Source organism: Pyrus communis, chromosome 6 (assembly GCF_963583255.1).
Source record: "Pyrus communis chromosome 6, drPyrComm1.1, whole genome shotgun sequence".
Taxonomy (NCBI): Eukaryota; Viridiplantae; Streptophyta; class Magnoliopsida; order Rosales; family Rosaceae; genus Pyrus; species Pyrus communis.
This window is the reverse complement of record NC_084808.1, coordinates 18,184,474-18,208,153: the sequence shown is the minus strand read 5'-3', so window position 1 is coordinate 18,208,153 and position 23,680 is coordinate 18,184,474. Positions and strand designations below refer to the sequence as shown.

Below are 23,680 nucleotides of genomic sequence, written 5' to 3'. Positions count from 1 at the left end.
TTTGAACTCCCCAGTTTCAACCTTTGATCGTTTTTCACTACTTTTTTATATTAGAGGTTCGGGTTTCAATTTGAATTAGGGGTTCTAAATCTTTGTTCATTTTTCACTACACATTGTATATAAATACGTAGTTAGACCCATAATGTAAAGCTATTGACAATGAGTTACGAAAAATATTCCTAGATCACAGAAATAAGTACAACAAAAATAATACGATCTGGTGATATTCCTTTTCATTTAAAAGTGAGATGTTTAAGTTCGAATTTCGTGGATGATGAATTCGATACCAAATTGATGTACTAAAAAAAATGAAAAAAAAAAAAACTACAACAAAAATACTGATTTTTAAAATAAATAATAAAATTTAAATAGGGATTCCTATGTGCTATTCTCCCGGGTTCTAAAACCACTCCGTTTCGCTCAGTGAAAGTAGAAAGATTCTCGCCTTCTGTACGTCGGGCCTTCTCGTCTCATCAGCAAACAGCGACCAGAAAATGGCACCACCGTCTACCGCCGAAGACAGCCGATCCAGGGACCTCGACAAGCTACTCCTCCGCGCCGGAAATCTCGTCGGACCCACCTTCGAACCCGGCCCCGGAGTAAACCTTTTTCCCCCTTTTCCCTCTCTCTCTCTCTCTCTCTCTCTCTCTCTCTCTACCATTCTTCTCTTTCGATCGATTGTACGATTTCGTCGGTTTCTTACTTTTGCTTTTGTTGCAGCTGCGAGATGACCTCAAAGAGTACGCCAGAGTTTTGGTGGTCGGGGCTGGTGGGCTGGGCTGCGAGCTGCTCAAGGACTTGGCTTTGTCTGGCTTTCGGGAGCTCGAAGTCATAGACATGGATCGTATCGAGGTTTCCAATCTCAATCGCCAGTTCCTCTTCAGGTTATTTGAAATTTTTTTGGTGCCTTTTGCTTTAATTTGTTATGGGTATTTTTTTGAATCGGAGAGTTTGTTGAATATGCTTTTTTATTGCCCCGTTATCGCGGTCTTTCACTCGCTATAGAGTGTCGAAAACTTGTATAATCTATCAATACTTTAGTTCTGGTAAGTGATCTTAGGCTGAAGTTTTCGGAGAAACCCGACTTTCAAATCTTAATAGTAAACTTATCACTGAATCATTCATGTTTGTGTATGTTACTGAATGTCTAATATCTCAATATTAGGATTCTATCTGCTTCCGAATCGTCTATTTTGATATCCGTTCCTACTGCGTTATACTAATGAATACTGGGGTTTCCTATCTATTATGTGCATTATCGATTTGAAAAACAAGGGAAGAAAAAGAGTTGGCATGTCAATTTCTTGTTACAGTGCTTTCCTCATGAAATTATTGTTGTAGACTTGAAGATGTAGGCAAGCCAAAGGCTGAGGTGGCTGCAAAACGTGTCATGGAGAGAGTTAGTGGTGTAAATATCGTTCCACATTTTTGCCGGATTGAGGACAAGGAGCTTGAATTTTATAGTGATTTCAGTATTATCGTCCTTGGTCTTGATTCCATTGAGGCTCGGAGCTACATAAATTCTGTTGCTTGTAGTTTTCTTGGTTGGTACTTCAACCTATCCATTTTTCTCATATTTTGTCTCTCTACTACGTTTGTGTAATTCATTAAAAGTATTATACGACTTCAGGTGTTCCTGTAATTATACTTGCATTTGTTCTTTGTGTGGTGCTGATTATTGACCTTCCTTGTTGCTCTAGTTATTGATAATTACAGAGTTTATTTTCGTACGAGAACAGAAAGAACAGATTTGAATAAAATAGTCCCAGAAAATCCTGCAGAGGATAGATTTTGGTTATTAAACTTGCTATCCAAAACTGGTCCCGTTTTGCAACTTTAAGGTGTAGAGTCTAAGGTGTCAAATTTGAGAAACTGACTCCACTACCTTCCTTATGATATGCATTTGCAACTTCAAGGTATCAAAATTGGTCTAGTTTTTGGTTTGAACTTTTGTCTCTAGTGTCGGATATATGTATAACTGTATTTTGGGGCTATTTTTTTTTTGGTCCCTGGTAAAGTCCTTATGTCGTGGCTGGCCTTATCCCTTGCTACCCTTTATACGTCATTCTTGAAATGATGAATTGCTTTTACTTTACTATATTTGAGCTAACGTGGCCCTTCGCATTTTATTTGTTATTCTTTTGGAAGAGTATAATTCTGATGATAGCCCACAAGAAGAAACCATCAAGCCTATGGTGGATGGAGGGACTGAAGGTTTTCAAGGACATGCTAGGGTCATTATGCCAGGGGTCACTCCATGCTTTGAGTGCACCATCTGGCTTTTTCCCCCTCAAGTGAAGTTCCCTCTATGCACCCTTGCAGAAACCCCTAGAACTGCTGCTCATTGTATTGAATATGCTCATTTAATCAAATGGGATGAGGTGATACATTGCCCAAAATTTCAATGTTCTTTCCCCTTTACTTTTCATTACACTTTATAACTGTTGCATGAGAGAATTGATGGAATGGCAACTCAAAATGCATTCTACAAATAGGTACATAGCGGAAAGGCTTTTGATCCAGATGATCCAGAGCATATGAAGTGGGTCTATGATGAGGTCAGTGAAGTACAGTTATGGAGTGATTTACATTTTGTTTATACTGATGTTCATTTTAACTTAGATTTTGTTGTTCAATATCCAATAGGCTACCAAGAGAGCTGAGCTTTTCGGTATTCCAGGAGTCACATATTCTCTTACTCAGGTGCATATGTACTTAAAGATGTCTGTTTCTCCTAAGATTATTTTCCTTTTAAGATTTTATGCCACTTAACTGCATAGTTTGGCTTGGGTGTTAATTAATAAGCAGATTATGTTGTTTACAGGGTGTTGTGAAGAACATCATACCAGCTATTGCTTCCACAAATGCAATTATATCAGCTGCATGTGCACTAGAGACATTGAAGATTGCATCTGGATGCAGCAAAACACTATCAAACTATTTAACGTGCGTTCCATTCCTCTTCTATACTACTCGACTTATCATCTTGTCCTAGATGTCATAAGTCATAACCAGTATGGTTGCAAATCTATGTATAGGATTAGTGAATGACCACCCGCAAAATAGTTTAGGATTAGTGAATCCCCCCTATCCTCTTAATTGCATTTACTCCAAGTTTGCATTTCATTATACTTAAATCTCTAAAAAGTTAGATTGCAATGCTAAGGTTGTGAAAAGTGCCAATATCTTCTTACATTGTCAAATTAGCTTGCTCTAGATGCTAGGTCATTGTTGAACATTATTTTCAAAATTAAAGTGAATGGCTCCACATGTTTCATCTAATCAAACTTGTAGCAAAAGGTTAGATTTCAATATTTACCTAGTGTTCGGAGTCTTTGTAGTTATAATGGTGCAGCAGGTCTCCACACGAAAGTGACTGAATTCGTCAGGGACAAAGACTGTATTGAATGCGGACCAGGTGTTCTTGTTCAACTGGACACCTCAATTACTTTGCAAAAGGTTATTTTCTATTTCCTTTGATTTGCTAGAATCTGGTTTCTGTGAACATATCTTTGGAGAAAATTTAGTTTCGGTGACATTCATGTTTAAGTTTCGAAGTCCTGCATGTTAGTTATATTCCTAAGATATAACCGGAATCTATTGCTCGTCGGATGAAAGCTATTGCATGTCTAGGAGGCAAATGCTATACTATGTTTTAGTTATGATCCTTTTGATCTTCGCTTTAAAACCTTCTGAGTAGTGATATTTATGTTCCTTGGCGTTGCTTTTGATGTCAGTTCCGCTTGTTTTGTCTTCTATTTTAAAAGGTTCGTGTAACTTAATAAACAAAAAGGGATTCTAGTCTCTAATTCAACTTATGGCAACAGTTCATCGATCTACTTGAAGAACACCCGAAATTGCTATTATCGAAAGCAAGCATCTCACACAGAGGGAAGAATCTGTACATGCAGGCGCCACCTGTACTGGAAGAGATGACCAGATCAAACCTAAGCGTACCACTTTTTGAGCTAATGGGTAAAGTTGCTAAGGATGTTGTACATGCGAGCGGTACAACCACCAAGAATGACAAAAAGACTTCGTGTCTGAGAAAGTTGCGTGTTATTTTCGAAGGAGTTGATGGGATCACAGATATGGATACCGCAGGAGAGGCATGAGTTTTTCACTGGACCTAATCAAAGACCAGAGGAGTGACAGAGCTTTTGAAGATTCTCTCCCAAATACGATTGAAGCAAAAGGCGGGATTGGTGAGGCAAGGTTGAAAACCATTCTAAGTTGTAAATTTTGTCTTGGAATATTAATATCTCGAAAGATAATTGATCTTTTACTATGACCATGAGAGCAATGAGATTTTACAGTTTCAAGTTGCCCTGAACAATTGTTTTGATGAAAAAGATGACGGTTTTCCGGTTATGGCCAATGGATTCACGTCTTATTTAGTCCGGTGCTACAAAATGCCTTCTTTTTACCTCCTGTTCTAATGATTGAATTAGTCCGTTTGGAATCGCTTCAGTAGAAATCCTTGGGAGGTCTTCCTCCACTAGCAGGTCTTTTTCCGAAAAACTTCATTTATTTGGGCTCCATTGCTTGTAAGCGCTTTTGCTGGAGTGCTTTTATTACAAACATGTTGAAAATTTTATCAAAAAATACTAGTGTAAATCGAGTAATCACGTACCAGTTGTTTCTTCATAAAGTGCTTCAAGATCTGGAATCACTTTTTAAGGTTTTCTGTGAAACATAGGATAGTACTCCAAAACATGCTCTGGTAGAAGATACTAGTGTAATTTTCCAAAATACGAGGGATGCCATTGCAAGACAAGTTTGAAGATTATTTATGATTGATTCGCAGCCAAGAAGATCCAAATATCCGAAACTTGATTGCCATTGAAAAGTCAGAGTATGAATGCGCAGCTGTCAAGTTAACCACAACAAAAGTAAGATCATGGGAGCTTGAGGATGAGGCTGTCTTTCCAAATTAAATAGTTCAAAATCCCCAATTAATTTGAGGCCTATGAGCCTATGACCAGCTTCAAGGTTGGATCCCACATCCAACCCAACATTCTACTCCGAGAAATGAGGATATTGAGTAATCCTCGTTCAACTAATATAATATAATAATCAAATAACATGTGAAGTAAATTACCAAATTAAACACCATCGTATTATTGAGAAAATCTACTGTGTCACTCTAAAGCTCAACCAAAGCCAACCATGAAACTATGATTTTTTTTTTTTTTTTTTTAATTTTTATATTTGTTAAGAAATCTAATGCGTAATCCAAGTGCATTTTTCATGTTTATAATTTCATCATCTGCTACATATCACGTGATAATTGCTACAAACACAAAGAAATATGTTTTAGATCGTATGAGTATTGTAAACACAAAAGAAAAGAGATGTATCACAAAATAAGATCTTTTCATAACTATTTGTTATGCTTCAATCAATTGTCTTCTTAGGGGTCATGATATTCCATGCAGCACTAATGCTCAACCAACGCCAGCCATGAAACCGTGTGTAAAAAGGAGGTGGACCATGCAATGAAACATGCAAGTGGAAAGAAAAGAGACAATATTGCATCTTACTCAGTCAATGCTCTTGCAATTGACTGACCGATACAGTTTGTTCCTTGAAGGGGGAGGGAGATGAATGAAGAAGTGGGAATAAACAAGCACACACAAAAGATCAAATTTATCTGCCAACAAGTCTATTTCTCTAGGCATGAATTCCGGCCCACATGTTACTAAAGCTCAACCAAAGCCAACCATGAAACTATGATTTTTTTTGGTTAAGAAATCTAATGCGTCATCCAAGTACATTTTTTATGTTTACAAATTCATCATCTGCTACATATCACGTGATGATTGCTACAAAAAAAATATATTCTAGATCGTATGAGTATTGTAAACACAAAGAGATGTATCACGAAATTCACGACGGTAAGATCTTTTCATAACTATTTGTTATGCTTCAATCAATGGTCGTCTTAGGGGTCATGATATTGCATGCAACCCTAATGCTCAACCAACGCCAGCCATGAAACCGTGTGGAAAAAGGAGGTGGACCAAGCAACACCGTACAATGAAACACGCAAGTGGAAAGAAAAAGAACAATAATGCATCTTACTCAGTTAATGCTCTTGCAATTGACTGACTGATACAGTTTGTTCCTTGAAGAAGGGCGGAGATGAATGAAGAAGTGGGAATAAACAAGCACACACAAAAGATCAAATTTATCTGCCAACAAGTCTATTTCTCTAGGCATGAATTCCGGCCCACATGTTACGTAACCCTAGTGAACCAGTTGGTGCTATTTGCACCCTTGGTTGATGGATTTTCATGCACATCACACTAGCTCCTTTCATTTTCATAAAAACTAACCCATCATTTTGGTTTTGATTTTTTCTTCATTTTATGGCTTATACAAGATATGCATATGAGGGCTAATTGAACATGGATGGATGATATGTTTACTCTTCAAGTTAAGTATTACTAAATTTATGTGTTTCCGAACTTATGGATTGGATTCGGTTAATGTAAGAACGTCAATAACGAGTGATGTTGTTAGCTATCAGCGAAAGTTTTCATTAGTTGAGTATTAGTGCTTTACTAATAGAATAGTAAGGCTTCTCCGTTGAGTGAAGCTGCAATAAACACAAGTGGATTAGTAACGAGAACATGTTAACCATAGTGAACCAAATGGTTCTACATGCACCCTTGTTGTTTGTGATTGATTTTCATGCATACACATCATTCTCCTTTAATTTTAAAAAAAACAACACATCATTTTGGTTTTGATTTTTTCCTTCTTATTTTTGCTTATACAAGAGATTCGTTATATATATGATGTCTAATTGATGGATAACTTAGTTTATATTTTATGGTATATTATCATTAAATGTACGCGTTTTCTTATTTATAGTTTTGATTTATTCAGCATTCTGAAATAGATGAGAAAGAGTTATGCTCTGATTGTTGGCGAACTCTTCCATAGGTTGGCCGCTAAACGCTTTACTAATATAATAGAAGCTGCTAGCAACACGAGTGGATATGACAATTTCTCCTAATTTACCTACATCCTTAAAATAACACTGTAAATGAACCATGTTTGTTTTGTGTGGACGTGTATGTGAATCTTGAACCATAAACTAGGTCTTTTTAGGGAAGTGGATGTGAGAGGCAGAGAAGTCATTTACAACCAAGTATGCAAGTTTTGCTAGGGATTTTGAGTCGTCCATCTTGGATTGGGATATATCTGGGTGTGGGTTGTTGCCGGCTGTTCCTCATCTCTTATAGGGCAACTGGATAATATGATGACACACAACATGATTCTTGCGGGATCAGTGGGACTTAAATTACAGATAGGCCAACTGCCACCGTAGACCCCACCACTCCACATGGCTGCGCAAAGCCATCCCCTTCCCTCCCCCCTTTGCTTTTCCCCTATTTAAAATCCCTACTTATTCCCTTTAGATTTTATCAAGAGAGCTTCAGATTTGGAGACTTTTAAAACCCTTCACTGATCAGTCTTGCTTAACACACAGAAAAACTCAAGTTCTAGATTGAGCTGCAGGCATGGAAGTTGCCATGGAGAAACTAGAGGATGACTTGTTCTTTGCAGACTTAACTAAGCAAATCTCCCTTCTAATTATGGATGATGAGGAGGACCCTATGGCAACTTACCCTTCAGTTTCTCTTCAGGTATACACTTCATTTGCGGTGATTGTAATCGTTTATCTTCTTCTTCTTCTTCTTCTTCTCCTTCTTCTTCTTCTATACTGGATACCCTAGCAACTTGTGGACGTAGCTCATATTCATGCAAAGTGATTTCCGCAACCTCTTTTCCCTCTTTGCATACTCTTTGTTTATTCCTCACATTTGGAATGAATAAGCCAAGCGATGTGCACAAGAAGAAAAAGAGTGTGCGGTAACCATGTTAAATATTAGTGTCGTTGTGTGTGATTGTTTACTTTTGAGCTCTTGATCGCGTTTATATCGTTTTATACTTGTTCTATCTGGGAGATGAAAGGACTGATTAATTGTGCTTTGAATTTACAGGCTTTCTCTTGTGCAATCCATCCACCTGCACATCCTGTCTTTCGGTATGAGCAATCCTGCAGAAGAGAAACCAAGGGAACTGGAGTTTTCATCCCCCAATCAACACATTCAAGAAGAAAGCACAGACAGGGAAGGTTTGCTTCATACAACCCAAAATCCCACAGATCGTCACAAGCTGATCACAACAAAAGGATGGTTTCCCAAGTATCTTCGGACTGCGCTTTTAGACCGAAAAATGGATGAGATTTAGAACCAAAATTATCAAGAATTATTGTACAAGGCAATAAATTTCTGCTGATGAGTCCCTTTGTCAAACATGGCAAGCTTTAAGGCAAGGCAAGGCAAGGAAAGGCTATTTACTTTTGTTCCCTAATTACTCTGTCAAGGGGAAGCTTACCAAAGCGTATAGGTTTGTACCCCCTTTGAATTGTACAAGTGTGGGGGATTTTTAGGTTGGATATAGGATGAGCTTTTCTCTAATTCATTAAATCGTTTTATTTTGATTTCAATTTGATTATTTGTCCAAAATGTTGTATGGCATTAGCTTAATTTGAATTAAGTCAAGATATGTGAGTTACGTTAGTTGATCAGGGCAATTTGTCCCCTTACTTGCACCCAAGTTCGAATTTTCCTCCCCGTAGTATGGAATAGTTTAGAATAAGGAAATTATTTCTACACACCTTTTTCTCCATTTTTATACTCTGCTTGTTCTTGTTTGTTGATTTTCTTTATTCTATTTGATCTAATGGTCAGAAATATATAAGCATAACGTGTAAATGTGGAAACAGATGGTGTGTTGAAATCCATTCCGCTAAAATACTTGCCAAAAATGAAAGTTCGATTGAAGGCAACATAAATGTATGCCAGATCTAATGAGAGTTACATTTGTAGTAAAAACAAGTACTTCAACCAAGTTACCCTAGTTGGTGAGCATAAACCCAATTGGGAAAACAAAGATCTTGGCACGGATTGAGGTGCAACATTCAGACAACAAAGCTTGGCAGCTTGCTGGATCTGCAAATTGGAAGAAAACATCTTGGAATCGTTTTATGCTTGGAATTATGGAAAGGAAAAAAAACAGATGATGTGGAAGTTACAAGCATGTGAGCTATTTGGTTGGTTGCAAATCAACCTATAAAGGAAAGCTATTCATTTGGGTATAAACATATGTTCTTGTTTAAATTATTGGAATCAATTAGGGCCGTTGGCAAAGGAGCTGCATCATTGCAGATCATTGCAGGCATCGATTTTCAATTTTCTCTTTAATCATGATCATACATAATTAATCATGACATAATTAAGCACTTCTCTTTTCCTCTCTGAACTTTGCATGATGTTTTGTGATTGATGCTTTATAGAGTCGTTAGAGTAGTATGATTGAAGCTTAATCACCAAACCCTACTCTCATCATTATTCACTAAACTTTTTCATTTGCGATGTAATCAAGCATCTAATTTAAAATCAATTAGCAACAAATTAATAGGTTCTTGGTCGGACTTTCATGGCATAATAATGAGGATTAATGTGGTGCAAGAGGTGTTACATTTTCAACATGAAATTTTACATGTAAGACTCATCTTGAGTTGTCAATTATTATGAAAAACAAATAACTTGAAAGTCTATGTAATTTGATCTTCAATTTGTTTGATTCTCATAGTGATTTATATTGATCGACAAGAATCATGGAATCGAGATACTTCAGTTGGTTATTTGGAACCCTAAGTAAGATATACTGTACATACCTTGGTGAGACAACATTTTTGGTTTAATAGTGATTAGGTGTCTCTCTCTATTAACTATAATAGGCGGTTTTAAAGGAACCCTAATCACTATATTAAGGATGTCCCTGCTTTCACAATACACACGTTTCATTATGAGCAAACCCTATCCTTGCTGAAACACTTCCGTTTGGTGAGAGTAGAATACTCATTTATCATCCGTAAGAGTTGTGTCTTCCGTATTCTACAAATAAGTTAATTGTTATTGGTGTATTAAATCTGTGATCCTAATGTCTTGTTGTTCTTATGATTTCATAAATATCTTACGTTAAACAACTCAACAATTTCAGTAAACTTAAAAGTAGCTCTATTATACTACTATCAATTCATTTCTCACTTTAACATGTTTGATTAAACAGTTTTCGCTAGGGTTCGAAAACAACTCTGCAGACTCTTCCCTCAGAATGTCACGTTTCGATAGTACAACTACATGCATGATCATGCATTTGTTTCAGAAGGCATTCCTTTCATTTTCGATGCCATGTTTGAGTTCTCTCTTTAAAGTCTAAACACCATATTTTCCATTTCTTTTAGGAATTCTTTTCGGTTCTTTTTCTTATATAGTTTTCAACTTTTGTGTCCCTTCCATGCTGGCAGCCCAGCAAGCCACATGACCTCTCACTTCTGATACAGGCCCTGTCGGCTGAGGCTTACATAGAATTGTTGAGAGTGTGAAATCATAATTATCATATATCGAAAAATTGAGAAACTATGTATGAGTTTATTAGGAGTTGAGTTGAGTCTTTCACGTTTTATGGTAAAATATCAAAATCCTTTATGTTATTAGAATACTTTTCTAACGTGTTGAATCAACACCTTATTATTAATATATTACGATAAAACTTTAACTTCCTTAAAAACTTCAGTAAGTAAATAATTCTTTTGTGTGCAAGTGACCCTTTATCATAGTAGTGGAAAGGTGTTGAGCCCTTGTATGACGTCATGGGTTCAAACTTTGGCGTTGGCTAATCTAACAAAATCTATCGTTTGACAAAAAAAAAAAAAAATCTTTTTGTGTAGTAACGTTTCCAAACTGGTAGTGGAACAATAAAAAGAGTGAGACTGACAAATTATTGAAAACAAAAAAGAATATTTGTGAGGGAATATTTGCGTTGATTTTGCTTTGAGATCTAGATAGCTATTAGTTTTATTTATTTTTCCTTCTTTTTTGGATGAGATTTGAGATTTGAGATTTGAGATAAGGGATTTATAATTCCCAAATTTCAAAATAAACAATCGGTGAATTATTCAACGAGAATGAATCCAGTGGTGCCGCACTTACGTTTGTGTCCATCCATATCTTGGAATGGAATTGAAAGCTCAACATTTGCTTTTAAAACACAAGAAAATGTCACGATTCACAACTCATGATAGATAACAATACGGAGATTCTTAGCAAATTTTCGGTTATATATATATATATATATATATATATATATATATTTACATTTTATGTAATCACAAAAGGAGAATCATGCAAAAGTCCGTGGTAGTTTTTTACTTTAACATACCTTGAGATTTGATGAATTATATAATTCAATTTTCAACTCATATGTGATGAGTCTTATGTTAGTGTCTTTTATTTTTATTTTTTGGAACAAATGATGATATCTACACTAGGACGGTGAGGGAGTAGGCTAAATCCTACAATAGACTAATCATAATAATGCTGTTCATATTCATCTTTGGCGAAAATCGAACATAAGACCTCTCACTTAAATATAAAGATGAATATAGTACTAAGTGACAGTTTATATGGTAAAGTAGAATATCGATAGATGGAAAAAAAAAAAAATATATATATATATATATTAACACTCTACATATAATTGAATACAGCCTACACCTGTTTTCTCCATTAAAATTTATCTTAATAATTATATTCTCGTATTGCCCGCATACCCGACGCTACTTACACTCCAAACATTTCACACACACCCCCATACTTTCTGCGAACTCTCCACTTTTTTTCGGCCAAAGAAATTTCATTTAAACAAGTGACAAGATCTATTGGCTGCCAAAATAGCCTACTTTGTTTCTCCATCATTGTCTCCTTCATAATTTTATTTTATGCTTCCCTCCTTTTGTCTCCAAATTTAGTTTATTTATTTGTAAACCAATCTCTCTACGATATAGAAAGATTGAAGATAATGGGATAATAATTTTTTTGCACCCAAAATAGGTGTGATTTCTCTGTGGTTCTAATAAAATATTTGACAAATATTAAATTTAAGACAATAAAATTAAGAAATGTTAATATAATAATTAAGTGTTAGTGGGTCATAAAGAAGTCACACTCATTTTGAATGCAGAAAATTTGATCTCAGATAATGGAGGGTGGGAGTTACAGTTATGTTCAAGTGAATGATTTTGACTTTTGAGAGCTTGAGAAAAGTAAGTTTGGGGCCTAAATAGCCATTTCATATTAGGGGTATAGTCATTTAATAACAAACTTAAAGCTTAATTTTAGCTATGCACTTTGTAATTCTATTTTGATCTCACTTTGCTTATGGAACTCAAAAAGTCATCACTTTACTCTCTGAAACTCAAGATTCGTTCCGCTTTGACTCTTGGATTCTCTCTTCTCCCTAAAACTTATAGGTTGCCTTCTGAAACATATGTGGAACTCAACACCGAATAAGACTATGCTACATGTGTAATAAACTTGATTATCAATCTCTATTATGCGTTAACATTCAACAATAAGAGAATATTAAGTTTAAAATAAATTGAAAAGATGAAAATAAATAAATAAATAAATTGATTAGTCTGGCACACCCAAATTAAACCCACATAAGAAATGAACAGATCTAAGGTAATGTGAAGCGAATTTTGAGTTTTATAGAGACGACTTTCAAGTTTAAGGGGGCAAAATGGGATCAAAATCGAGTTCTAGGGGCAAAGTGGAGCGAACTATGAGTTTTAGGGAATAACGTGGGATTGAAATCGAGTTCCAGGGGTGTAAGCCTAAGTTTAATTAGGAAAGTACTTAGGGTGGGTAGAAAGTATGTAATTAAGGTCTCATATGATTCGCCACTTTGTACTACGTATTATTTTTTAATTGTAAATGAGAGGTATTAGGTTCGAATTCAATTCTCCCTAAGACAAAATCGAATTAAAATTATTATGGCTAATCCATCATGAAATTTATTCCAATATAATTATTAATATTATTAGGCCTGGTTGCACAACTTAAGACCCAAACTCTGCCATATTTCAGTTCAGGTGGGCCAAGGCCTGAAAATGTATTTCCTATCCGGGTCTGTGCGGCCCATATTTTAGGCGCAGATCACAAAGTAGTCGCTGAACTGAAGTACACAACGCAAACACTCACACTATCAACGCTTTCGAATCTCCGTCAATGGCGGACCTCTCCTTCCTCGCCCTCCTCCTCCTCCTCCTCCTCCCGCTCGCCCTCCTCTTCCTCATTCTCTACGTCATAGTCCGGCCCCACCCCGTCAACATCCCAATCAAGAACCGCCACGTGTTCATCACCGGAGGCTCCAGCGGAATCGGTCTCGCCTTGGCCCACCAGGCCGCCACGGAGGGCGCAAGAGTCTCCATCCTCGCGCGCTCCCTCGACAAGCTCGAGGAAGCAAAGAACTACATCCAGCTCTCCACCGGCATCGACGTGTCAATCTTCGCCGCCGACGTCCGCGACTACGACGCCGTATCGAAGGCAGTGGAGGAGGCGGGTCCCATCGACTTGTTGATCGTGAACCAGGGGGTGTTCGTCGCCGAGGAGCTCGAGAAGCAGGGATTGGATGAGGTGAAGTTCATGGTGGAGGTGAATCTGATTGGGAGCTTCAACATGATCAAAGCCGCTCTCCCCGAAATGAAGAAGGGAGAGGACCGTGGGCCCCGCTCGATCGCGCTGATGTCATCCCAGGCCGGCCAGGTCGGAATCTACGGCTACACGGCCTACCCCGCCAGCAAGTTCGGGCTCCGTGGCTTGGGCGAGGCTCTGCAGCAAGAGGTGATTTCTCACGACATTCACGTTTCTCTTGTATTCCCGCCAGATACAGACACCCCTGGTTTGGCTGAAGGTAAAACTGTAAAAGAGTTGTAAATGTTGGACGTGGAATTTGATTGTTTCGCCTTGAGTTTTCATACGAGCGATATTCTACTTTAAACTAATACAAACTGCTAAACATGGGGAGGGGGATTCGAACTTGGATGCATTGGATTGTTAAATGCAGGTAGGGAGATTCAAACTTTGGTGCATTGGGGAGCACATCCGCTCTAGACAATGTGGCTTCGCGTGATTTCGCTCTAATTTTGATATTCAATTGTTGTAGAGAACAAGAGGCGGCCGCCGCTGACTGGCATTATAGCGGAGTCGTCTGGGGCGATGAAAGCCGAAGATGTTGCGAAGAGGGCTTTGGATGGGATTAGGTCCGCTTCTTTTATTGTGCGTTGCAACTTTGAAGGGTTATTGTTGTCCATTGCCACTGCTGGGTTGTCTCCTCAGAGGTCGTTCGTTATGGCATTTTTTGAGGTGGTTGCAGGTGGTTTGGTTCGTCTTGTTGCTCTGTGTTTTCAGTGGAGTTGGTATACCAGCATACAGAAGTGGCAAGCACAGAACAAGAGTAAGTATTGTTTCATATCGCGGTTTAACGGATTATGTTTTAGTTTTCGGTTTGATCTTACTGCATTAGAGATTGTATTTCCCAGACACATTGCCAATTGTTTGTACATTTCCTGTTGTTATCCAAACTGCCTAGTTTAACGAATGATGCTGCCGGGCTTAGGTATTTAATGCATTTGAATTGCTCGTATTGCGTATCCAACTTTGCAATATGGTCCATGATCGGAGGGAATGCAGGACTAGCACCGCTGTAGCTGACTTTGAACGGTTGTCATTGCTAGTTAGTAGGAGATGAACTCATGAAAGTGAATGCTGCTCCTGCTTATTCATCTGTCGTCGTAGAATATATGCCCCAACAGTAGCATCTTAGATTCTTAAGAACCAACTTTCCCTCCGATCTAACGCAACAGTCTGGGAATCGGATTCTTTTCTTTTTGGAGTGTGCTATCCACATACCGCATTTTACTTTTTACACACCTCTTGATAATTTCTGTCCGTTGATCTTCTTCAATTCATCCGATCCGACGACTGAAAATTAAAAAAGTGTGTGAGAAGTAAAATGGAGTGGGTGGATATCACACCCCTTCTTTTTACTGTGATGATTTCCTTGCATGTTTAGTTATGAATGAAACTTGACCGATTCTTGTTTTTCCTATGATTTTTAATTTCAGGGACCTGAGATTCGTGGTGCTTTGTATTGCACTTAGACTGCAGCTGTCGGTTGTGGGTTACTTTGGTCCGTCGAGTCTCTGACCTCATCCAGGGTCAAATCTAGTTGTAGAATAAAAGAAGTATCACTACAAAAATAGGGCTAAAAACATTTTTAAATACTTGCAAGAGAATATGGTAATTGTAGTAAGAAATAAGATAATTGTAGTAAGAATAGTCATGCCAGGTGTTTTCATAAGGATTGAATAAATAATTTGTATTTAAACTAATTCTTAATTGACTATTTAAAACAAAGTTTGGAAAGGGTTTGATTTTGAAATTTAAAATAATAATAACGAATTTAATAAAAAACCCAAAATGACTTTTTTCAAAGCTTGAGATGTCCTGGACACATAAGACCGTTGTCAAGACACCTTCTTAGATGCCAAAAAGCTCAATTAAGCCTAAAATGTCACTTTGACAGCATTATGCGTTGCTTTCATTATTTCATCATCATAAATTATCCACAAGTAGAAAAATGTAAAATTTTGACACGAACATCCTCCAATTAGAATTACTTCAAAACTCGTCCATTTGATCAATTTTTTATCAAGAGGAAGTCAAATATCCTACATTGAGAATATCAATCAAGGTATCAAAATTTCACCAAAATAACCAATAAATTGTAACTAAAAGTAAGGTAAAATATATAACATAATATCGACACATCAATAGATACCAGGAGATTGAGACAACTCTTGAGATTTCTTTTGATACACTTTGAATTTTGTTTCTAGTTGATTTATTTCGTTGTTTATATAGATTACCTGAGGACAGGTATAAGGACGGTTGATCAACGAGTTTTTTTTTATTTTTTTAAATGCGTTGTATTTCATTCCCCGCCAAAAATTCAATATGTTCAAATGAAATTGTTTTTTGCGGAAATGGATCCCTTCCGGACCCAATAAAACTCAGCTTGCTGAGTAAGGGATCTGGATCGTTAAAATTTGATCCAACAGCTACAAACAACCCTATTCTAAAAGCTATAATAATTGTAGCCGTTGGATTAAATTTCAATGACCCGAATCCCTTGCCCAGCAGGCTCAATATATTTGGGTCTGGAGGGGATCCGCTTCCCTTTTTTGCCTCGTAATTTTGTTGTCGTAAATACTAAAGATGAGGTGGCATATGAAATTTAGGCTTGGACATTGTTTTAGTGTAAGAAATCATTCATCCTTACTTGCAATTCATGAATTTGAAACATATGCGACAATAAATTATTAGTCTAGAAAAAACTTTATGCACACATAGCAAATTATCATTTGTTTACAAGAATGAACGACTTTTTACCTGTAAGAATCCAAATATCTGATGTGTTAAAATACAAACTTGTAAATAAATTATTCTAATCAAAAAGTCGTTTCGACTGAACCAATACCTAAGAAAAGTTATTTTCCTGCACTTTTCCTCTTATTTTTTAAACTTTACATTGTGTTTGGATGAGGAAATTTAAGATTACTAAAAAAATTCCAAAATGACGGAAATAGAAATGACAGAATTTGTTTTTCTAGAATTAGTGAATTTTTTTGTTTAATTAACCTAAAAAAATAATGAAATTTTGAATGAGGAATTTAATGTGCATAGTCATTAATATGCAAATGAGAGATGGTAGTTAGAAAATGTGTTAATAGTGATGGTGGTGGCGGTGACTTGGGTCACAGTGGTATGTGGTAGTGGTCACTCATGATTAAGTTTTTTTTTGTATATTTTAATTTTAATCTAACTCTCATATAAATTAGAAAAATGACACAGATTTATATAAAATTAGACTTGGAAATTAGAGGTCCCAAATTTCAAAAAAAAAAAAATTCATGCAAAAGTTCTAAATTATTACGTTAATGAATCTAAATAAGAAAACTGGTGCATGTGAATTTTAAATTCTAATTTTTGTCCGAATTCTAAGTTTATTAAATCAAAACAAGCCACTCAGTAATACTATTTGGTGGTATTCCTCCTTATTTGGAAGTGAGAGGTCTTAGGTTCAAATCTTGTGAACGGCGAATTCAATACCAAATTAGGCTACCAATTGTATGACTTAACCGAACTCTTTTTTTTCTTAGTATAAAATTATCGATATACTCTTAAGAAAAAAAAAAAAATCAAAACAAAATCGATGGACAGAAACAAACCGATTCGTGCAGACGAGAAAATGAGATGCCCATTCCGAAGACCAAAACGACGTGTTTTTTTTTTTTTTTTTTTTTTTTTTTTTTTTTTTTGTGGAAACTCCAAGACGACGTTGTTTCGCATTTCGGCCCATGAATGATCCAGACGTGACTGCCAGCCCAAGTGAGTAGAACCATTCAGACCGTTATCTTAGGGCCCTCTCCTCTGATAGGTCGTTACAATCGCCGCCTTCCTCCAATTGGGGAGCAACTTACCAACAAAGCGAAACGAATCGAGGCTGTCGACTCTGCTGCTCAGCACTCAGCACTCAGCAATGGCGTCCACACTTCTGAAGCGAACGAGCTTCTCCGCAATGAAATCAGTGGTCGGAGGCTTCCAAATCGGAGCTCAATTAAGAGCCTACGCGGCGGCTGCAGTCGGGACCGACTTAGTCTCAGCCGCACCCAATGTTTCCCTCCAGAAAGCTCGCACCTGGGACGATGGTGTCTCCTCCAACTTCGCCGCCACTCCTCTCAAAGACATTTTCAAGGTTTGATTTTTTTCAGTTATTTATTTAATTATTCTGTTAGTTTTCTCGTTTCAGTAAAATTTCAAGATTTTGGAGGCTCAATATTTTGTGAAAATTGTGTTTCAGGGCAAGAAAGTCGTCATCTTTGGGCTCCCTGTAAGTTAATCTCTCTGTTTATATCATACGTTTGATGTAATTAGATATATGTTAGTGAGAAATGCCAAATTTAGGGTCAGTAAAACACTGAAAAATTGAGTAAAATATGAATCAAAAGCACTGAACTTTTGAATCTTGTGAGTTTCTAGTAGAGGAATTTATGTGGGTATTTTGTTTTCGATATGTCAGGGTGCCTTCACCGGTGTTTGTTCTGCGCAACACGTGCCTAGTTACAAGAACCAAATTGATAAGTTTAAGGCCAAAGGGGTTGACTCTGTGATTTGTGTAGCTGTGAATGATCCATATGTTATGAATGGCTGGGCAAACAACCTCGAAGCCAAAGAAGCTGTAAGTTTTCTCTTTATATTGAGTACTGCCTTCTTGTATCTCGAAATAAGTAGGTTTTCAGGTTGCGCTGCTCTTAGTGACTTGAATTGAATCAAAAGTAGATAGATGGATGTCTGAATCATCAATCCTAAAATGAAATTCCAAATTGTAGCTAGTTGCATTCCTTGTCTAAGCGGCTAGCTTATAATAGTTCATGAGTCAGTCTCGAGGCTAACTTACTTGGAGAACGATCGAGGTTTTTATAGTTGTGAATTTTTAATTTCTTTGTTTTCGCTTGTACATAGTACAAACCTCATTTGGCAATTCCTTCAAAGTTTAGCAACAGTGCTTTATTGATTCAATGTAAACTATCGCACCATCAGTTTACTTATTTGAAATTTGGCTAAATAGATTGAGTTCTATGGGGACTTCGATGGGAGCTTCCACAAAAGCTTGGAATTGGATAAAGATCTCAGTGGTGCTTTGCTTGGACACCGCTCTCAAAGGTAATAACCATCAGTTGTATTTGTTTTTGTGTTTTGAAATTGAGTGTTTTTGGTCTCTTGATGCAGATGGTCAGCTTATGTGGTTGACGGGAAGGTGAAAACTCTAAATGTGGAGGAAGTCCCATCAGACTTCAAGGTTTCTGGCGGGGATGTAATTTTGGGACAGATCTAGAGCTCTTAGTTTTTATGACAATTTACACACTGCTTGATCTATATGATGAGACATGCCATCCATCTGCATCCTTAATAATCGAGCTCTGTTGAGTTTAGTTTGTGAATAAAGTTATGAAGAAGCCTGAGTTTCGGCATGAGATATCTCAGCTAGTTTGAAGTTTTCGCACGTTATGGTTTTACGACTGGGGCATGTCCCGCCATTGGCTTTGTTTCCCAGTTCATATTTTACCCAAGAATCCGACCATATTTTGCAATCACATTCCCCTGTTTTTGTTTATGCATTCCTAATTTATCTGTCAGGTTTAGTTTGGTTGGTGTGTAGCTTCAAAGGGTTTCATAATCGATCATTGAACTCATTTTGTATGGTGGGAATTGCCACGATTTTGGGCGCTGCTCTGTTATGCGACATTCATGGTGCTACCGTAGAAAATACTTTATACAAAGATGGTTGGGGTGCAGATGCCTGCTTAACCGAACTCAAGCGGAAGAAACTTATTCAAGGTCACACCAGTAATCACTTTTGGTTTGAAATCATTAGTTTTTGATTAAGTAATTTTATTGGTAGCTTCCAGGACTAATGAAAACAAAAGACGCAGGACATGTATGTTATAAAATAAGTTCAAGCAGTTGCGACGACTGCTATATATTAGGAATTCCCACCAGAATCCACTTAATACTAAGCAAAGGAAAGGAAAATGTGCAGGGCAGGAGAAATAACTCATCAACTGCGGTTTCTATGTTGCATAAATAGGCAACGAGCAGGACGCAAAACCAACCAGCGGTTTGGCTCTTTGCATAACGTCACTTGCTGGGGTGTCTAATGCTTGACAGGTAAAACACATGCCGTGCACTCTAGAGGTTAAACACAACCTATTAGGAGTTGAGCCAAATCCAAACTCCGTATGGCATCAGTGTCCGCTCTGCAAGAAAAGCAGGTGTACGTTAGGTGTTGCTTCGCATGTAATACAAACGGAAATAAAGTTGGGCAAATGAAATGATAATGCACATTTGAGAAGGCTTCTGTGTATCAAAATGTTGTTCTTGGTTCTATATTTTGAAAAAATGGTTTCAGATTTCAATATTATCTAGCAACAATCAATCAATAAAAAAAAATGGTCCAAAATGTAAATTTATAGAACCTGTGCAGAAGAAACTTCAACTCGGTCTGCTGTAGCAGCTTTGACACGAGAGGGTGCATCTGAACTTTCATCACCAACTCTCCCATTATTATTACAAGAATGAACAATAACAGTCTCTAGCACACCTTTTCCCTTGAAGGATAAGTTTGAAGTCCCTCCTCCGCTAGGGCAAGAAACAGGAGTAGGGGCTGCAGCTTTCTTTGGAGTAAGGTTGAAGCGCTCAAACATTCTTGCAACACCAGCAATTCCTGCATTCATCTCACGTTGAACTCCTTTGCTCAGCTCCTTGACTGAGTTGTTACGAGCAAGTAGCTTTTCCTTAAAGCCCCGAGTGCTTCTTGAGATTGACTCTTTGTATCTTTCACAATTTTCAAATATGAGTATAAGAAAGGAGTCAACATCAACTTCAAAGTGATGTACAGCAGTAGAATTTCTACCTGGCTGAGGCAGCAGACAACGTGGATTTGATAGAATCAGGCAAATTGACAGTCTCGGACGGGCTTGGTCTGTGTGGACCATCAGGTGATGGCCGGCCATAAAGCACTCTGGAATGACCAAGAAATGGTAAGCCACCGGAAGATAAAAAGAAGAGATGAATACTATAGACAACAAAGATGACAAAACAAGCTTAAATCATATTCATGTGCCACGAGATAACACCTTCTATCCATCCGCTTCATATTATATTGCAAACTACATTCCAGGTGACCAGCACAAGGCAGTAACTTTTTGCAAAATATTCATTTTGCATCCATGAGTTGGAACATATATCCATTTCTTGTGTATGTACTAGAATAAAATAAAATTTAAAGTGCATCCACATTAGGGAATAACTTTTGGCCTTAGTTGCATACCTTGGTTTGTACGGGATATCACTATTGGCAGCAGTGCTGCAGATAAAAGACGGTGGAGATTGAATAACCGATGGCCCTTGAGAAGTTGGCGAATCTTCTGGAGAAATTGGGTATGTTTGCTGGAAACCAGGCACATTTTCATGATTGGAAAAAACAAAAACATGGGAAGGACCTAGCCCAGATGATCTCTGTCTTTCCCTTCTGCGAGCATAACGAGCTCTGCTAGAAGCAGCAGCAAGATGCTGCATGATGCGCTCATCCAAATCGGAGTCATCTGAGAAAGATTCCTGAAAAGTTCAAGTTGGCTGTCAATGAAAGACCTGTTCTCAGCAAGAAAAATTAAGTATTACCAAATTTTTTATAAAAACTCACGTGCTCAACATCAAAGTCCTCAGATGAATCACAAGTTTGGGGTGCCATGGAAGATGTTTTTCTTGACCTTGAGTTCCTCTCATTTTGTATAGCAGCTAGAAGCCCTTGGCTATGCAAAAAATAAAAATTTCATTGAAACATAACAGAAAGAAACCAAGAAGTATCACATGCATGAGTTAGAGAAAGTTACATACCAAGCAGGATCCTTCAGGGAAAATAACTGCCAACAAATTGGGCATTCTTTACTTCTTTGTGACCTAAAAGAATGGCAAGATCAATAAGAAAAAACCAGTCTCAATTAAGAAACAGCAAATTACAAATTTTCATGGGTAGACCAAGGAGGATGGATAATAATTAAGACATTAACCTATATATAACATAAAGTGGGGTTACCATTCTAATATACAGTGAAGATGATATTCATGTTTGCAGCTGGTTATCTGAAGCAAGAAGAAATTCTAGGGTTAAACACTCAGATAAACGTCTAAATCTACGAGTGCAATACTCGCAGACAAAGAACATATACAAGATATCTAGCATCCATTCTGTGCTACAGTTATTTGGTACGACAACAAATACAAGATAACTAGTTTTCGCGAAATAACTTTAGCATGATCACAATCATCACTGTGCATTCTCGCTCGTTCATCTCTATCAAATCCCAAACAATCCGAAAGATTGTGTTAATAAAGAATATACTTCACTGAATCATCATGCTTTATGATAACAATATACATCAAATCAAACACAAGATTACAGATTGTTTTTCCATCAACCATGTTTCTCAGCAACCGAAAGAACCCCAAAAATTCAGATAAAATAAAACAAATTATCCTAATTGACTAACAGATCACAGTTTATTTCAGCTACTAAAAAGAATCACACAATCAGAAATCGCAAAAGCAAGCACTATAATCAGACTACCGAAAGCGATCTTAAATTCAAAATCCCAATCAGCATTACAAGACTGACCCAGTAAAGACTGTCAGTTGGGTAAGCAAAAAACACTGAGTTCTACAAAAATACAATACACAGGCTTTTCAGGTTTTCAAGGATCATACAGTTGCTGGGTCGTCGCAGTTGAAAGGCTCGAGGCAGATGCTGCAGGAGTCTTCGTTGGAGTCGTCGAGAAGATCCGGGGAGGACGAAGGCGGAGCTGAGACTGGTTTTGGGTTAAGAGAAGAAGAGGGAGCGAAAGACGCCATTTTTGAGCAATGCGGAGGGGGAGAGAGAGGTGCAGAGGGAGAGAGAGGTTTATGGAGGAAGTGGGGGTGAATTGTGTGGGAGGAAGAAGAGAGGGAACCCTAGAAAAGTTTTTTTGGGTGGGGAGGGGGGGAATGAAAGAGTAAAGGGTCAAAGTAAGGAATTTTAGGGAGGAGAGAGAGATAAAGAGGATCATGAAACGCAGCAGCAAAGCTAAACACCGATTCACACGCTTTGGTTTGATGGAATCAAATGCTTGATTGATGAGAAAAATATAAGGAAATTTAAAAAAAACTTTCGGTATTGTTTATTTTAACAAAAAATTATATTTTTACATTAAAAAGTTAATTTTAGTATTATTTATTTTATCCTTTATTTTATCATTATCGTTAAACTCAACGTTTTCAAGTTATTTTCATTAGTTTTCCTAAAAATATAACCAGTCTCAATATTGTCTAGTTTTTACATTTTTTTTCTTTTTCATTTGGTCATTTGGTTTTGGTTTATTGTTGGCAATGGCAAAGTCAAGTCAAGTTTTCTAGCAACCCACTACCTTCGCAATTTTCTTACCAAAAAACTAAGCAAGTCTCATTGTCTAGTGAAAATAGCTAAAAACGCGTTCTTACAATTAAAAGTGATATTCAGCAAAATTATTTAAAAGTGCTTAAAAAGTCGGTTCTTACAACAAAGTGATGTTCGGCATAATAATTTGAAAGTGTTTACAGCTCATATTTCTAATAAGTGTTTATAAGTAAAATTAACTTGACCAAAAGTAGTGTGGGGGAGGAAATGACAATTTCACACTTCAACTTTCTTATATAGGTAATTACTAGTGAAAATGAGAAGAAAAAACTAACATTTGATGGGGGAAAAAAACCCCTCCACTATCCTAACTTTGGTTTTTCTTTTTAAGATGATCCATTAATTAGTGTAGTATTGATCTTGATTCTTCAACGACATAGTAGTTTTAAGTGATAAAAAATGAGATTTTCCCAAATAAAAAGGACTTTGGAAGAAATATTGTGTGAGATCATGATATTCTAGGGCTGGAGTCAGGCTAATCGGAATACAACTATTTTAGAAGTTCGATCATTGACTCAACAACTTCTATCACAATGTTGCACATATGGATCAACGATGCGGCCATCATTTTGTTGCAAAGTAGTGGACGAAGTCCATCAATTTCGTTGAGATTGACCATGTTTGTTTGATAAGGTACGGAAAC

The 23,680-nt window shown here is 37.2% G+C and overlaps 5 protein-coding genes across 5 annotated transcripts; 4 read left to right on the top strand and 1 right to left on the bottom strand.

The window, feature by feature from the left end:
- The first annotated feature begins 383 nt into the window (after window positions 1–383).
- On the top strand, window positions 384–4,397 carry LOC137737014 (NEDD8-activating enzyme E1 catalytic subunit-like). The gene is made up of 9 exons (XM_068476356.1): window positions 384–599; window positions 721–884; window positions 1,342–1,544; window positions 2,149–2,381; window positions 2,496–2,558; window positions 2,647–2,703; window positions 2,825–2,946; window positions 3,342–3,459; window positions 3,828–4,397. Exons 1-9 carry the CDS (start codon window positions 495–497, stop codon window positions 4,113–4,115), a joined length of 1,353 nt encoding a protein of 450 aa, XP_068332457.1. The 5' UTR covers window positions 384–494; the 3' UTR covers window positions 4,116–4,397.
- Window positions 4,398–7,003: 2,606 nt separating this feature from the next.
- LOC137736151 (uncharacterized) lies at window positions 7,004–9,480 on the top strand. The gene is made up of 2 exons (XM_068475477.1): window positions 7,004–7,747; window positions 7,928–9,480. The coding sequence occupies exons 1-2, from the start codon at window positions 7,533–7,535 to the stop codon at window positions 8,256–8,258; spliced, it is 546 nt and encodes a 181-aa protein (XP_068331578.1). The 5' UTR covers window positions 7,004–7,532; the 3' UTR covers window positions 8,259–9,480.
- A 3,642-nt stretch (window positions 9,481–13,122) lies between these two features.
- LOC137738384 (3-dehydrosphinganine reductase TSC10A-like) lies at window positions 13,123–15,285 on the top strand. Its single transcript, XM_068478019.1, has 3 exons — window positions 13,123–13,839; window positions 14,092–14,382; window positions 15,053–15,285. The coding sequence occupies exons 1-3, from the start codon at window positions 13,155–13,157 to the stop codon at window positions 15,058–15,060; spliced, it is 984 nt and encodes a 327-aa protein (XP_068334120.1). The 5' UTR covers window positions 13,123–13,154; the 3' UTR covers window positions 15,061–15,285.
- Window positions 15,286–17,439: 2,154 nt separating this feature from the next.
- LOC137737288 (peroxiredoxin-2F, mitochondrial-like) lies at window positions 17,440–18,982 on the top strand. Its single transcript, XM_068476730.1, has 5 exons — window positions 17,440–17,745; window positions 17,851–17,880; window positions 18,070–18,228; window positions 18,619–18,713; window positions 18,780–18,982. Exons 1-5 carry the CDS (start codon window positions 17,530–17,532, stop codon window positions 18,883–18,885), a joined length of 606 nt encoding a protein of 201 aa, XP_068332831.1. The 5' UTR covers window positions 17,440–17,529; the 3' UTR covers window positions 18,886–18,982.
- Window positions 18,983–19,405: 423 nt separating this feature from the next.
- Window positions 19,406–22,589, bottom strand: LOC137737287 (E3 ubiquitin-protein ligase RHF1A-like). The gene is made up of 8 exons (XM_068476729.1): window positions 22,314–22,589; window positions 21,646–21,692; window positions 21,447–21,509; window positions 21,253–21,361; window positions 20,881–21,167; window positions 20,464–20,571; window positions 20,027–20,384; window positions 19,406–19,807 (listed from the first exon to the last, which is right to left on the bottom strand). The coding sequence occupies exons 1-8, from the start codon at window positions 22,455–22,457 to the stop codon at window positions 19,796–19,798; spliced, it is 1,128 nt and encodes a 375-aa protein (XP_068332830.1). The 5' UTR covers window positions 22,458–22,589; the 3' UTR covers window positions 19,406–19,795.
- Window positions 22,590–23,680: the final 1,091 nt, after the last annotated feature.